The sequence below is a fragment of the Panthera tigris genome, chromosome C2, assembly GCF_018350195.1.
Source record: "Panthera tigris isolate Pti1 chromosome C2, P.tigris_Pti1_mat1.1, whole genome shotgun sequence".
Classification (NCBI taxonomy): Eukaryota; Metazoa; Chordata; class Mammalia; order Carnivora; family Felidae; genus Panthera; species Panthera tigris.
The window spans coordinates 151,061,867-151,078,468 of record NC_056668.1 but is presented as its reverse complement, the minus strand read 5'-3'; the positions used below and the strand labels follow the sequence as shown (position 1 = coordinate 151,078,468).

The window sequence follows — 16,602 nt, the reverse complement described above, 5'->3', positions numbered from 1 at the left end:
TCCCTGCCTGAGGTTTGGCCAGGGGGGCCAAGTTGGCAGCCACAGCCAGGGCTGTGAAAGGAGCCCTCCCAGCATAGGGAGGGGATGGTGGATGGATCAGAGCTCCAGGGGCTGCTCTGTCCTCAAGGGAAATGCAGCCTGGGGTGAATCTCTAATCCTGCCCTGAAACCTTAGGGCAAGTGTCAGGCTCTTCTGGGCAGCACCGTTTATCCCACGCTTGGGTCTTGCAAAAAAAGAAGATTGGTAGAGGGTGGAACGGGGATTGGGACAAGTGGCGGCCATCTCTACCTACTCCTTCCAGCCTGGTGCTCCTGGACGTGTGGAGTCTAGGCCTGGTCCCCACTCTGACGGGGCCGTCTACGTCACTCTTCACTTCTCTGTTGCAGTGAAGTCAGACCACTAGTCCGGTGGGTTGAAAATGCAGAGAAAAGAAAGCACGATATGATCCACCTTGCTCTTGCCAAGTGCTTGGAAGTCACAAATCGGAGAAGCAGAATTTCAGGACCAGTGGTTTCTGATTCCGTCTATTTAAACTATGTTTACCCTACTTCACCTTTTCATTTGGTTGATCTCTCCTTTGGTTAATTATTCTGGTGCTTACGTATCCCAGGCCGTCGGCTCTTTTTCATCTCCGGGGTGATGGCGAACACTTACGTTTCAGTGTGGAGGCTCGTGGGCTTGCCTGACTCGGTGGTTCAGGACAGTCACGGTGGGCTCTGTTTGTCTTCTCAGGCTTTGGATATCATCTTGGAGAGGATGAAGGCCTCGGGCTTTGACTTCTCTCAAGTCCTCGCCCTGTCTGGGGCCGGCCAGGTCTGTGTGTGGCAGCCTCCGGGCGGCGTGTGGGGCGGCTGTGGGGCGGTGGTGTGGGGCTCCCCTGGAGGGAATGCTTGTCCTTGAGAGCCACTGCACCCCTGCCGTTGCTGGTAGAGACCCCTACCGCCCTCCTACCTCGGAGGATGGTATAGCTTGCCTCCTTGCTGAAGGATCTGAGGCAGTTCGTACTGTGAAGCATTATACGGAACAGGACACTGGGTCAGGCAGAACCGGATAGAGGTCCTCCGGTGGGGTGGGGGGAGGCGTTGGACGAGCATTTAGGATGCCTGCCTTGGAGCACTAGAATTGCTTTTGTGTTTCCTGGAAGCAGAAGCGAAGTTAGAAATTATACTTCTAGGGGCGCTTGGGAGGCTCAGTCGGTTAAGCATCCGACTTCGGCTCAGGTCATGATCTCATGGGTCGTGGGTTCGAGCCCCGCATCGGGTGCTGTGCTGACAGCTCAGAGCCTAGAGGCTGCTTCAGATTCTGTGTCTCCCTCTCTCTTTGTGCCTCCCCTGCTCGTGCTCTGTCTCTCTCTCTCTCTCAAAAGGAGATAAACATTTAAAAATAAATTTAAGGGGCACCTGGGTTAAATGCCCGACTTCAGCTCAGATCATGATTTGATCTCACAGTTTGTTAATTCGAGCCCCACGTCGGGCTCCCTGCTGTCAGCACAGAGCCTGCTTTGGATCCTGTGTCCCCTTCTGTCTCTGGCCTTCCCCGGCTCGTGCTCTCTCTTTCAAAAATAAATAAGCATAAAAAATAATAAATAACAAATAAATTTAAAAAATAAAGTTCATTAATCTTTGAGAGAGATCATGCACGCGAGTGGGGTAGGGGTAGAGAGAGAGGGAGGGAGAGAATCCCAAGCAGGCTCTGTGCTGTCAGCACGAAGTCTGACTTAGGGCTGGATCCCACAGACCATGAGATCGTGACCTGAGCTGAAATCCAGAGTTGGACACTCAACTGACTGAGCCACCCAGGCACCCCTAGCTACTGCTTTTAATATCATTGCCATTTATATAGGAACCCAGAGGCACAGAGGGGTGACGTCACCTGCCCCAGGTCACACAGCTGCTGGGAGGGGCGTCAGGACCCAAGTTGAGCCGTACCCTCTGAATCACTTTGCTCCATGCCTAATTAGCCTATTTTCACATCCTCATCAGAGAGTGCTTACTGAGTTTTCTAAAGCCACCTCCTCTCTCTCCCCCTCTCTCTCCCTACCCCGACAGGAATTTATTGCTCCTGTCCTTGTTAAACTACATGGATTCTCTGAGTGATCTCATCCACTTCTCTTACCTAAACCTCAGGCTGGGACACCCAGCCTGGGACACCCTGTCCCTCCTGGGCATCCCCCGGCCCCATGGCCAGGTATCCCAACTTCTGTGCTAGACTGAGTGGTCTGTCTTTCCCCAGGGCCACAACCCACCCATCATCCTTGACCCCATGTCCAAGGGGGCCCCCATGTCCCAGTGATTTGTTACATGACTCTTCAATCTACCACCTTCTCTCCAATTTTGCCTCTGTTCGGCCCCAGGCCGAACGTCTATGATTTTTCTCTGGGTCTCTGCTTCAGCCTCCCTGCCTCCCCTGTACCTTCTTTGTGACTCCCCCAAACCCTTTCATACATTTAGCCCTGGCCACGACACTCCCCTGCTAATCCAGAGTTCCCACACCTCCCCGATAAACCCCAGCCTCCTGAGTACGGACGTCAAGGCCCCGGTGCTCAGGCTGTCCCCACCACCTCCCACCTGAGACCCAGCCCACTGTTTAGAATGCCACCATTCCGGGGAGCCTGGGTGGCTCAGTGATTAAGCGTCCGACTTCAGCTCAGGTCGTGATCTTGTGGTTTGTGGGTTCGAGCCCCGCGTCGGGCTCTGTGCTGCTGGTGCAGAGCCTGCTTGGGATTCTCTCTCTCTGCCTCTCTCCTACTCATGCTTTCTCTCTCTCTCAAAATAAACTTAAAAATAAATAAATAAAAAGAATGCCACCATTCCCATACCTGCCAACCTCTCACCTGTGGTTGCTCTCTGCATGGAACACCCATAAACTCAACTCTCAGCTCCTTTCCTACTAATCATGTCCACCTCTACCCATGAGTGCTCCCAGTTGGTTAGATGCCCCTCCTCTGTGTTCCCGCTGCCCTGCCACTGCACATCCATGGGGTTTTATAATTGTATGTTTGTGTCTTTTTCCCTGCGTCAACCCCCGTGTCAAGAGAATAGGGACAGTACTATCCTATTCATCTGTCTCATTGCCTGGCATGATCTAGGTGCTCAATAAATGTTTGTTGAATGAATGAATGAATGGGTAAGTGAATGAAGGCGTGAATTTCAGATAATATTATGAGCAACATATTTAAATACAACTTTACGAAATTACCAAAATCCAGACCAATAATTCTTTCTTGGACCCTTCCTGTAAGTTTTGAGGTGAACAGGGCAGAGCTCTCATTTTCTAGAAATGAAAGCCAAGTCTCACAAAGGTGATGAGTTCTGTGACTAAGAAGTGGCAGGGGCAGGCTTGGAGCCCGTTTCTTTCGGGGTGTGGTCTGGAGTCTTTCTGTGTCTCCAGGAGGTGGTAACGGTGTGTAGGCGCGTGAACGTGTGCGTGCGTTTTCCCTCGGCAGCAACATGGAAGCATATACTGGAAGGCTGGGGCCAGCCAGGTGCTGAGAAGCCTGTCACCAGACCTCCCGTTACATAAGCAGCTGCAGGTAACCGTGGCCATGTTGTGGGAGTCTGAGAAAATTCTGTGGGGTGGGGTGAAGGGCCCAAGCCCCCGTGGGCCCTGAAGTCTGGGGCTTTTGTGCATTGTCAAGGGTATAGGAACTTGGCTCGGGCAATAGTGCTGTGAACATGGGCTGCCCTGCCCCCCAGTGGGTATCCCTGGTGTCTGAACGGAGGGTGGGGTGCCAACAGTCCTCATCAGAGGGTCCCTTCCGGTCTGGCATGGCTCCGGCTAGTTCCCCGTTCGGGGATCTCCCCATGGGGCGTGCTGCCTCCTGGTGATGCTGGGAAGGCAGGCTGTGTCTTCTCCCCGCCTCCCAGCTTCGGATGCCTCCGTTGACACTGCACTTGGCTGCTCATCTCTAGTGTTGCCTGCAGTGCTCAGGTGTCCTTGTTAGAACCTTCAACCTTGAGCTTTCTGGGGAGAGACCCCGCGGAGCCGGGCCAAGATTTGGGCACGAAGGGCTTGCCCGTGGGTCTTCCTAGGTCATATGCAATCACAGCCGTGACTGGCAGTGTAACCGCCGAGGCCAGGGTGGCTCCCAGAGTCAGCAGGCATCGTTCCAGCCTGCGCCTTTGTTCCTCCTCTCCAGGCCTGTTTCTCCATCAGCGACAGCCCGGTGTGGATGGACTCCAGCACCACAGCCCAGTGTCGCCAGCTGGAGGCCGCGGTGGGCGGCGCCCAGGCTCTCAGCTGCCTCACAGGCTCCCGGGCCTACGAGGTGCGCCGCACCTGCCACGGGCTGGGCATTAGGGTTGGTCCCGGGGGGAAGGTCCGGTTGCTGCCTCTGGTCCTTTCTGGTCCCTTCTCCCTGGGTGTCTGGGAGGACACAGCTGCCGACCCACCCCCAGGGGAATCACAGGAGACACGTGGGTGTCTGGCCCCTGGGTCTGCTCCCGGTTGTCCTGCCTCCCTCTGCTGCTGGCGAGCCAGGGCGGACCTCCTGTTGCCCATTTCGCAGAAAGGAGCTGAGGCGTGGACGTGGCTGTGCTCCTCGTGTCGAGCGGGGTGGGGTGAAGGGCCCAAGCCCCCGTGGGCCCTGAAGTCTGGGGCTTTTGTGCATTGTCAAGGGTATAGGAACTTGGCTCGGGCAATAGTGCTGTGAACATGGGCTGCCCTGCCCCCCAATGGGTATCCCTGGTGTCTGAACAGAGGGTGGGGTGCCAACAGTCCTCATCAGAGGGTCCCTTCCGGTCTGGCATGGCTCTGGCTAGTTCCCCATTCGGGGATCTCCCCATGGGGCGTGCTGCCTCCTGGTGATGCTCCTCGTGTACGGGGTCCTCGTGTACGTGTACGTGTACGAGCTCCTCGTGTACGGGGGCGACGATGGCACCTCCGCTTCAGCCTCTAAGCGGGGGCCAAAAATAGCGCCCACACTTCGAGCAGTTTTGAACCCGAGAGGAGTCAGTTCATGTAAGGCAGCGCCTGGAAAAGTTCCAAAAAAGGAAAAAAAAAAAAAAAAGCCAGCTTCGGTTCCCGCTGCCTTCAGCCACCCTTCCAGGGCCGGCTGCGATTGGCGCAGCTGGGGTCATGTGACCCTTCCTGCCTTGAGAACAATGGGGGGGGGGCGGGGAAAATACCCTGCGCAGGCGCTCTTGGTCAGCTTCGCCGTCACCTTGCAGGTGACGAGCGAGGCTTATTCCTGGAGGGTGTTCAGCAAACATTTCTAGAGTCGAGGCCTTGAGAAAGCTTCCATTGTACTAATATCCAGAGCATGTTATGCTAACCTCACTTTGTGAGAGCCGATCATTGCACATAGGATATGGATTTTTAAGAATTTGCGCTCTTCTCTGCAGCGATTTACGGGAAACCAGATCGCGAAGATTTACCAGCAGAACCCCGAGGCCTACTCACACACGGAGGTCGGTTCAACGTTCCTCTTTGCTTTCAGTCACAGTTGAATTCCTTTTATAATACTTAACCTTTAGTATAAATACATCTTGCGCGCATTGGCCAAAAGCATGGATTAGCAGACATTGAAAATGATATATTCAGTTTGGCTTTTTTTTCCTCATTGTCGAGCTGTTTCCAAAGAGGAGGGAATGAATGGAATCGTGGGAAAGAGAAGTCAGGGCCTCTCCTGACCCCAGGGGGCAGAGGGTAGGGTGGGAGCAGTGGGGACTGGTGTCTTCGGCCACCTGAGTAGGAGTTCCAGGTGCCCTTTAGTCTCGGTCTTCTCAGTTTCCTGCATGGAAATGGCTCCCAGGCACTTGATTGGTGTGGGCTCAGTGTTTCCTCCAGAAATGTGGAAAGCTGAACCCCTGTGTCCCTAGCTGTGGCCCTTCAACCGGAGCCTGTGTCCCAGAAACTCAGATTCATTCCTTGGACCACGGTCGCCGAGAGCCGGCACTTAATGCCGCCTGAGAAGCAGCCTTGACACCTTGGCTAGTGATTTTCATCTCTGAATAATTAGAAAACGATCAGCTCATGTTCAACCAAAGTGCCTTTTTAATCTTGGGAGTTCACAGCATCCGGTTTGTTATTTAATGACTCAGGGTTCCAGATGACTCTGCAGCACGTGCTGTGTAGATTTCGGGGAGGAGGGGAAGGGCAGAGATGTAAAACCCTCTCCAAATTCCGTGCGGAACTAAGGTGGCCTGAGGCGGGACAGGGGACAGGAGGTGCTGGCATTCTCTGCAGTGGTCCAAGGGCCAGCGATTCCCACGTGGAAGCACAGACCCCCCAGGCCAACATTTGAAATCCATTATCAGTCCTCCAGCTCCTGAGGGACTGGTTTTCGCTTAAGTTGCTCTGAACCCCCGAGGGTGTCTTTGTTGGTTCTGAGTCCTGTGGCCACACATCCCTCCTTCCCTTGTGACTTAGATATAAAGACCACAGGAATGGAGGAAGGAGATCAGGCATCACACCTCCTGGATTCTGGGTAGAAAAGCCACTTCCCTAAGCACGGCTTTTTCATAGGGCTTGTTGCTTTTTTGCTTTGTCGGACTTGAGTTCTATGGCCCAACAGAAACTGCAGCGTGAGGTGGTCTCGCAAGGAGTCTTGGTGATCCAGATACTCAGATGTTCTAGTAGCCAAGATATTCAGTCACTACCATTACTGGGCACCTTGCTCCAAATTTCCACTTCCCTCCTCAGTTGAAAGCTCTTCTCATGTTGTGTGCATCAGAGGATTCGGTGGCTTATGGAAATGAGTCCTAGCTGACTGTGTCTTCCTTTTACAGAGAATTTCTTTGGTCAGTAGCTTTGCTGCCTCCCTGTTCCTTGGGTCTTACTCTCCTATCGACTGCAGTGATGGTAAGCCTTCAGAGTCCCGGCGCTGGCCTGTTCTGTATGCACGTGCACATGTGGGGCTGTGGGCAGCGTGAGCCCTGTCCACCCGGCTGGGTGCTAGTCTTTTAGCCCTGTCGTCTGTTGCCGAGAAGGGAGCATATTGTCTTCTGCTGTGTAATGAATGTCCCTGGTGCTTAGCAGCTGAAACCACAAGTGTTGATGATCTCAACAGAATTTCCGCAGGTCTGTAATCTTGGAGCAGCTTGGCTGGCTTGTGTGGCTCAGGAGCTCTCATGGGGTGGCCTTCAAGCTGGCAACCAGGACCAGTCATGTAAAGGCTTGACTGGGGCTGGAGGATCCACTTCCAGGGCTCCAGACAGAACTGGTTTGAGGCCTGTGTTCCTCTCCATGTGGCCCTCCCATAGGACCACTCACGACACTGGAGCTGGATCCCCCTCTTCCCCACCCCCCCCCCCCCAGGTGAGGGATGAGAGGAGAGTGCAGTCAAGCAGAAGCTGCAGAATCTTTTACACCCTAGTCTTGGAAGTGTCATACCGTCCCTGCTGCCCCACCCTACTGGTCACAACAGACCTACCCAGGTATAGGAAGACAGGGACCTCACAAGGTGTCAACACCAGGGCTCAGGGCTGAGCACGAGCCATCTTGGAGCCTGGCTCCCCCAAGGAGTTGTTTCTTGGGGAACGCAAGAGAGTGGTGAGCTTCTGGAGTCCAAAACCTTGCCCGAAATAACTGCGGGTGATGCCAGCGAGGAAGGAAAGCTGGGACAAGGCTGCCGAAGGCACTTTTGCATGAGGCCGGGCTGCAAGGCCTGCCAACAGAAGAGGGGACCAGAACGCAGAGCAAGAGCCCAGGCCTATGAACGTGGCTTCAGAGGAGTCTTGGAATGCTCAGAGCCTCCTGGGACTCCATCTGGAGTGTTTGAGTGCTGTCGTATGCCAGCTGTTATTCTAGTGTTCAGGGAGAGGAAGCCGGTCCCCCAGCTTCACTCACGATCTGGAGAAGAGAAGGTTCCCACAGGTAGCTCCGGAGAAGTGAGACCAGCAGAACCCTAAGCCTGGAACAGCATGTGTCCACTTGTGTTCGCCACACCTCCCCTGGGGCTGTTTGTGCTGCGGGGGAAAGTCACAGCCCCATTCCCGGGGCGGTCCAGAGGTTCGCGTTTTTCAGCCTCAGCCGGGCCCTCCACGCCGCTGTCCTCACCCCCCTGAGAAGTCACCCCCCTGATTTACCTGTGGTCTGACCTCCTCACCTGGGTGCATGACTCCATTAGCATCCCGGCCGACGTCTATATGCCTCCACCTGGACCCAGGGGAGGAGGAAGACGGGAGGCCTTCCCCTGTGCTCTGGCTCGTCTCCCCCTCACCGTCCTCAGGAAAGCCTCGGGAGCAGTAGATTGTTTTCAGACAGGCTTAGCTTCCCTCGATAAGTTAGATGTGATTGGGAAATCCTGAGGGCTGACCCACATCAGCACAGGGCTGCCTCCAAGCAGACACCTTGAACCCAGGGGACACAAAGAACAGTGCCTGGTCTACGTATTGTCGGGCCTTGGGGCTGCAGATTTGCAGGCTAATGGTGGAGCTCGAGCCCATGAGGGAAATGCGGAGGAGGTGGGGCCGTGTGTTTCCAAGGGCCCCTGCGGACCTCATGTTTGCCAGCTCCATAATGACCCAGGCACACCGTATACGTTCCGGTGGGAAGAGGTCCAAGTATAAGTTTGCTGCAAGAGAATGATTGGCTTTCTGCCCCGCTTGTACATTTTCCCAAAAGGTCCTTTCTAAAGATGTTTCTGTTTCTTGTTTCCTTCGTTCCCTTAGGTTCTGGAATGAATTTGTTGCAGATCAAGGACAAAGTCTGGTCGCGGGTCTGCCTTGCTGCCTGTGCTCCTCATTTAGAGGAGAAGCTTGGCTCACCGGTACCGTCCTGCTCAGTTGTGGTAGGTCCTCTTTCCGGCGGCGTGGCTCCTTTAAGAGCTGGCAGCTACTGGGGAAAGCAGTGTACAAGAGAAGCGTTTGACATGTCAAAGCCGAATGTCTTGATCAGTGCCTTGCATTTAGCAGGTACTCAGGTGCAGGTATATATGACTGCCTCGTGGCGGTGAGGTGTGGGGTAGGGGGACTTAGGAAAATTCTGCTAGAAATTTATTAGGATAGGAAGAAAAGTTGAAGGGATAAGTTGTGGGTGATTGCATACGTTAGGAAAAAATACACAGAATGCTGAAATTCTTGGGGTCGGAACCACCTCTGAAGCTTGGAGGAGGCAAAGAGTAGGAGGAAAGAGGTAAGAGGAAAGAGTAGGAGGAAAGAGGAAAGAGGTGCCAGGAAGCTACGGAGAACGCAGTCCCTGGCACCGTATTGCCCAGGCTGGAATGTCGTCTCTGCCATTTGCCAGCTTTGTGACTTTAGTCTGTGCCTCTGTTTCCTCATTTCTGTTGTTCCTGAAGGAATAATGATACTTTCTATGCTGTCAGACTGATGTGCAGAATAAACAGGTCGATGCATTTAAAGTTTATTTATTTATTTCAAAAGAGAGAGAGAGAGAGAGAGAGAGCGCACAAACAGGGGAGGAGTGGAGAGAGAGGGAGGGAGAATCCCAAGCAAGCTCCACGTCGTTAGCATGGATGCAGGGCTTGAACCCACGAACCGCGAGATCATGGCCTGAGCCGAAATCAAGAGTTGCGCGCTCAGCCAACTGAGCCGCCCAGGTGCGCTGTAAGTGAGCCGATGCGTTAAAAAAAAATTTTTTTTTTAACGTTTTTTATTTATTTTTGAGACAGGGAGAGACAGAGCATGAACAGGGGAGGGGCAGAGAGAGAGGGAGACACAGAATCCAAAACAGGCTCCAGGCTCTGAGCTGTCAGCACAGAGCCCGACGCGGGGCTCGAACTCACGGACCGTGAGATCATGACCTGAGCCGAAATCGGCCGCTTTTTTTTTTTTTTTTAATTTTTTTTTTAACGTTTTTTATTTATTTTTGAGAAGAGCCGATGCATTTAAAGTGCTCAGGATAGTTCTCGGTCCCAAGGGCAATATGGAAAACATTTAGGGCAGCCACACGGGAAAGGATGAAGCGGGACCACTCTTACACCACACACAAAAATGAGCTCAAAATGGATGAAAGACTTGAATGGAAGACCTGAAAGCATGGAACTCCTAGAGAAAAACAGGTGTTGGTGGTGATTTTGGGGATTTGATACCAAGAGCAAAGGCAAGAAAAGCAAGTGGGACTATATCAAACTTAGAAGCTTCTGCACAGCAAAGGGAAACCATCGACAAAACTGAGAGGCCGGGGGCCTGGGTCCCTCGGTTGAGCCTCTGACTCTTGATTTCGGCTGAGGTCATGATCTCAAGGTTCCATTCGTGATTTTGAGCCCCTCGTGGGGCTCTGTGTCGGAGATACACAGCCCGCTTGGGATTCTCTCTTTGCCCCTCCCCGTGCTTTCTCTCTCTTTCTCTCTCTCTCAAATAAACTTCAGAAAACCAAAAAGGCAACCTATGGGATGGGAGAATATACATAAAAATCCTGTATCTGGGGGCACCTGGGTGATTCACTCGGTTGGGCGTCCGACTTTGGTTTAGGTCATGATCTCATGGTTCATGAGTTGGAGCCTCACGTCGGGCTCTGTGCTGACAGCTCAGAGCCTGGAACCTGCTTCACATTCTGTGTCTCCCTCTCTCTCTGCCCCTCCCCCACTCATGCTCGCTCACGCTCTCTCTCTCTCTCTCTCTCTCTCTCAAAAAATAAACATTAAAAAATTTTTTTCAAAATCATATATCTGATAAGGAGTTAGCATCCAAAACATCTAAAGAACTCACACAACTCTGTAGCGAAAAGACAAACGGTGTGATGAAGAACATTTAACCATTAGCACGACACCCCCATTCAGAATACACACTGGCTGGGTGTATTTGCCTTGGTTTCCCCGCGTTAACTGACTTTAGTTCTAGGCTGCTCTGTGGGGAGAATGGAGTAGACAGCTGGGCCCTGCCCTCAGGGGCCCTTTGGCAGGAACGTGTGCCACACACAGAACGGCTGGGTGGTTGAGGGTGTCAGCAGGAAGGAAGGAGAAGGGTCCCTGAGGCCTGAGGAGGGTGATGAGAAGGATCAGGCTGCCACTTGTGCTGCCCGTTCAGAGTCCCAGCCACAAAAGCACTTTTCTGAGATCAGCACCGATGTACAGAGCTTAGGGAGGGGTGTCCCCCGCCTCGGAAGGGGGACAGTTCAGGACCCAGCCTTGCTGAAACACAGCAGAAGGGATAAGGAAGGGCCAACAGGAAACAGCCCAGCCTCTGGGATTGGTATTCCATGCACGGCTTCTGGTTTTGTGTGTGAGATGGGAAGCAATGTTTTGTCCACGGCAACAGGCTTTGTTTTCCTTATGCCGGGAACACATGCCTCCAGGAGGGAGCTCGTGCACAGACTAGCAGCTTGAGGAACCAAAAAGAACCGATTCTGAAAAGCATGTTTTCATTTGTAACAGATGCATCCACGTGATGGGGGGTGCAGGGACAAGTGGAACCGGTGTTTCCCATCATCCCTTCTTCGGAAGGTGGTGCCCAGGCAGCTTTCACATTTTTTGCAGGAAGATATCTGGAGATGGATGGTATTGGACACTTCTCCAGCCCTGCCTTGCAGCCTCCTAACCCATCTGTTTGACCAGCTGCTGGGGCTTTTCAGTGTCACCTGGCCGCAGCCTGCCAGGGTGGGATCTCATTTCCCTCCCTTTCCGCCCAGGGCTTCTGTGACTCCGTGTTTGTGCTCTGCAAACCTGGAGGTCCAGGGAGGTAACATCCCACGGGACACCCTTCAGTAGCGGGGGCTCGCCCCATTCCCGGGTGGACAACCCCCAGATCCTTTACACAGCTCCTCGGACGCTGCCCACAGTGGTGACCAGCTTGACAATGTACCCTTGGGTGGCCTCTCCCTCCTCCCCAGGTCCCCTTTCGTTTTCTGGGATCACTTTCCCAAATAAGCCACCTGCACACGAACTCTGACTCTGGCTCTGTCTTTGGAGGCAACGGGGTCTGAGACATTTCTCTCCCAGGAGATGGCTTATTCTGATGTAAGTCCGAAATTTTGCTGTAAGGAGCAAAATTTTCTTTCTAGGCCCCAGGAAAGCCCATCATTTATTTCAAACTTTTGGAACTAAGGTAAAGTCAGGGAAAGGGGGGGGAAAAAGTGTCTCTTTTATAGCTGTGTTTTCTATGGGTCCGTCCAGCAGGTGTCCCCGATCTCTGGTCCCACAGCTGCCCTTGGAGGAGCCTTGGGGGCCATGCTTCTCAGGGGAGTTCCCTCCCCCTCACTGCTATTTTTTTGGTTTATTCTCTTTAGAAAGTTGACCTCTGCATTTGCATGTTGATTCTTCTTCTTCTTTTTTTTTTGATGTTTATTTTTGAGAGAGAGTGAGAGAGCGCGCACACAAGCAGGAGAGGGGCAGAGAGAGAGAGGGAGACAGAGGATCAGAAGCAGGCCAGCACAGGACTCTATGTGCGGCTTGAACTCAGAACCGTGAGATCATGAACTGAGCTGAAGTCAGCGGCTTACCTGACTGAGCCACCCAGGCGCCCCGCATGTTTGGTTATTCTTAATCAGATTGCTGGGCTGATAGAATGAGTATGTAAGGCATTATGTCTTTCCGTGAATTTGCTTACTGTGTGTCCACTGGTTATGTATTTACCATTAATGCTATACCAGAATGTGGAGCTTACGAAGAAAGTACAAGTTGGGGATTGGTTTGTTCCAGCTGCCTCTCAAAATCCAGTGGTGTTCAAGGCAGTGGGATGACCTTAAATTTATAGTTCCAAGCCTGTGCTGGGTTCCTCTGGCTTTTTGTGAACAGGAGGGGACATCCTGTTGCGACATCCCTTGGGAGTGATGTGAGTGCAGGCCCAGTGACCTGGGGCTTGTAGCATTCTTGCAACCTGAGGTTTGGACGGCTGTGAACAGGTGGGATTTGCTTCAATAGGGCGTACTTCCTTCTCCTCCTCAGGGAGCCATTTCTTCCTACTACGTCCAGCGCTATGGATTTCCTCCAGGATGCCAAGTGGTGGCCTTTACTGGGGACAACCCTGGTGAGTACCTTGCAGGATTTCACTCTCCCAAGTAGCCTGACTGGGTCCATTTGAGAATGTCAGCCAGTCCAGCCTCTTGACACCCTTCCTCCCTGGCCACCTGCCACACTGCTGGCCTGTAATCTGCCTCCTTGTACCTGCCCCGCCTTGGGTCTGCCTCTGCCTCTGCCTTCTGGAGCCGCTGAGGGCTGCCCCCTCCACCCCAGGTGAGAACTGATCAGTGGCTAAGGAGGGTAGTCCTGCCCACCACCCCCCTTGCAACTGCCTTTTCTGTTCCAAGCTAAACATCTCAGTTCCTCCAGCCCTTCCTCTGGGACATGGTCTTGGGTCTCCTCCCCATCATTTGCTCTATGGATATGAATTGTTCCTCATCCGAACACCTTTCCCTCCCCCAGCCACTCCAGGAGGGGTCATCAGGTCTCTGAAGAAAGGCCAGGTGGCCACACTGTACCACCAGACCGCTGCCCCTCAGCCCCACCCCCGGCAGCCCTTTCCCTAACGAGCCACCAAGTTAGGATTGCCAGGTAAATACAAATACAGGTACAGGACACCCAGCGTAACTCCCATTTCAGAGGAACAGCAAATAATAAGGTAATATAAGCGCATCCCTTGCGATATCTGTATTTCACATGACCGCAGATGATTTTTTAGTGTAAGTACGTCCCAAAGCATGTTTCTCTGAAATTCAATTTAACTGAGTGTCCTCCACTTTCTCTGGCAACTCTACCCTAAATCACCCTCCTAGGCTCCTGCTCTGAGGAAGTGAGGGTCAAGTAACGTGGCCGAGGACCAGGGTCTGCTGTCCAAGGGAGGCTGACTTCCCTTCGCAGAGCCTCTCCTGCTTTCCTCCATGGTCAGGGAACATGCGTGGCTCTCTGTTCTTTCTTTCTTTTTTTAACTTTTTTAATGTTTATTTTTGAGAGAGGGAGACAAGAGAGAGCGAGCAGGGGAGGGGCAGAGAGAGGGAGACACAGAATCCAAAGCAGGCTCCAGGGTCCCAGCCGTCAGCACAGAGCCTGAGGGCGGGACTCAAACCCACCGACTGTGAGATCATGACCTGAGCCAAAGTCGAACGCTTAACCGACTGAGCCACCCCGGCACCCCGTGGCTGTCTGTTCTATTTCACTCTCCTCTGAAACACATTTCTTTCTATTTTCAGACTTCAGCCCTTCTCCCGGTTTCAACACCCACTAGCCTCCCTGTACTTTCCTTCTGTTGGCTGTGTAGACGAGCAGGATATGAGCATCAAAAATAAATAGAGAGAGGCATGTGTGCCTAGGAGTGTAGTTGTATGCCTCGAAATAGAGCTGATGGCCCTGGTTAAAATTCATTCTTAATAACAGTGGCTATATTATTAGCAGTAGTACTCGATTCTATATTTTCTGCGGTGTCTGTGTATATTTTTGTGATGAGGGAAAAACATTTAAGTCACTGCTGTTCAGCCACTACTACAAATAACACTCATGGTGTTCCTCAGTCTGCTTCCGGCCTGTCTGCTCTGGAGCTGAGGGGACAGCTAGCACGTCCCCGCCACGCTTGTGGCCGCATCTGTGACCTGTCTCTCCCGGGACAGCCGTGGCTCTGGTATCTGGGGGGATCCCCAGGAGCCAGACAAGGGCCCTTCCTGTCCCTGAGCAATTTCTGTAGACGATCGTGCGGAACCCTGTTGTCCAAGCACAGAACCAAACAGACCGGGTTTTGGAGGAAGGATCCCAGTGTTCCTGGTCCAAAGGTGAAGGAGAGGGAGGTAGACGCTGGTAGACAGTGGCCTGATTTCCACGGTGGCGAGGCATGAAGCCCCATGCTCTGTCCCTGGGTCGAGAGGCATCTCCAGCCTGCAGTGTGCGTGTTCTGGTGCCCCAGGCTCCCAGGGCCCACTCAGGCCCAGTTCCCAGCAGCCCGAAAAGTTGGGAGGTCAGAGAAGAGCAGAGAACAGTTGGTCTATGAGCACCAATTTAGGAAAATTCTACAGTTTTGTGGGCCACGTCTATTTTCCTTTCAGAATGAAAATAACCTCACTGAGTCTCGTTAGGCAGTGTATATACTTGTATCTCCTCTATCAACTAGAAGCATGTCAGGAGGAAGAAGGGGCCTTTTTAACCACGGCAGTGAGCTTCTGGGCATGTTTGAGCAGGAATGACAAAAAAGCAGCTTTCCGATCCTTCCTCTTGGACCTCGGTTTCAGGCTGAATGTTAGAGATCCCAGGCAGGTAGCCCTTTAGTCGGTTCCTCCCCAAGTCTGGCCTTTAGTCTGCTGGTGTTTTATTTATTTATTTATTTATTTATTTATTTATTTATTTATTTATTTAATGTTTCTTTATTTCTGAGACAGAGAGAGACAGAACATGAGTTGGGGAGGGGCAGAGAGAGAGAGGGAGACACAGAATCTGAAGCAGGCTCCGAGCTGTCAGCACAGAGCCCGACGTGGGGCTCGAACTCACGAGCCCTGAGATCATGACCTGAGCCGAAGTCAGTGGCTCAACTGACTGAGCCACCCAGGCGCCCCGCTCTGCTGGCGTTTTAAATAATGTATTAGCTGCTCCCTCATTAAAACAGCAGGGGTAACAAGCAAACAGACTAACAGACGCTTGTGCTCTTTTTCTTACAAGGGATACCTCTTCACTGCAGGAAAAAAATTTTTTTTAATACTGATGAACCAAAGGAAGGATGCAAAAATCATTCATAATCTCTTAACCCTGAGATAGCTACAGCTACAGCTTTGATGGCTATCCTTCCAACTTTCTTTCTATGCTCATAAGTAAACATATCTTATTTTAACTAACCCGGGCAATATTTTTGTGCAATATCATTTTAACGGTTGCCTACGGTCCAGTCGTCCCGCTTTATTTCCCCAGTCCCTGACAGTGGAGGCTGATGGGGCTTCCAGTGTTTGGGAACACATCCAAACACTGGATGTGTTTGTACTCAGCAGTACCCATGGCTGGTTGTACTCAGCAGAAGTGATTGAGTACCTCCGTCCTTCCCACATCTCCTTTCACTCACTTATTCAGTCTCTCGACATTTAGTGAGTACCTACTGCATGCCAGACCTTTCACCTCCAGAGTACATCAGTGAGCAAGGCAGATAAGAATTGCTCTTAGGGGCCTCATGTCTAAGGGGGACGGACAGTCCCCTTTACCTTCTGCTTGGGTGGAAGGAAGCCCCAACTCCTGCCTCACCTTGTGATACACTCTGCCGTGTGTGTCCTGATGTCTTGACTTGGGCCCCTTGGTTCTTGGCACTCTCGTGAGCACCTGATGGTGGGGCGTTTGGGCCCCTTTAGAAGAAGCTGGGAAGCATGACCACAGGGACTCTACCCCCTGACCCCTGGGACCTTCCCTTGGGCCATCCTGAGCCCTCAACTCACCCTGTTCCTTCCTCTACCCTAGCATGTGGATTGGGGCGGGAGGTAGGGGCTGGCTCCCACCTGGAGGTGAGTGTGGTTTGCTTTGTGGCTCCGTGTGACCTCCGGCTAACCAGAGGCTCCCCTCCTATTCTCAGCGTCGCTGGCAGGCATGAGGCTGGAGGAAGGTGACATTGCGGTAAGGTGACTTTTCACACCTACAGGCGGAGCTAACTCTTCCTGCCCTAGGGGACAGGGGTTCCGGGCCCCAGTAACATCTTTGTTGTCTATTAGAGGGTCTGCTGGCCCCAAAAGGCAGCTGAAGGAGGGGATAGGAAGACCTAGGCCCCAGGATCTATTCGTATCTCCTCTGTTAGAAGGTCATGGCCTTTG

At 52.6% G+C, this 16,602-nt stretch overlaps 1 protein-coding gene across 4 annotated transcripts in view; it reads left to right on the top strand.

Annotated features, from left to right (window-relative positions):
• The window catches only part of XYLB (xylulokinase), a 56,632-nt gene that overhangs the window by 12,764 nt on the left and 27,266 nt on the right, over positions 1-16,602 (top strand). For 2 of the 4 annotated variants that reach the window (XM_042957035.1, XM_042957033.1), the window contains exons 4-11: positions 733-813; positions 3,446-3,532; positions 4,139-4,267; positions 5,343-5,408; positions 6,729-6,801; positions 8,613-8,731; positions 12,785-12,866; positions 16,368-16,408. In XM_042957035.1, coding sequence (XP_042812969.1) covers positions 733-813; positions 3,446-3,532; positions 4,139-4,267; positions 5,343-5,408; positions 6,729-6,801; positions 8,613-8,731; positions 12,785-12,866; positions 16,368-16,408 — 678 coding nt within the window. The remainder of the gene's footprint in view (positions 1-732; positions 814-3,445; positions 3,533-4,138; positions 4,268-5,342; positions 5,409-6,728; positions 6,802-8,612; positions 8,732-12,784; positions 12,867-16,367; positions 16,409-16,602) is intronic. The other 2 variants (XM_042957034.1, XM_042957036.1) reach the window with 2 other exon arrangements.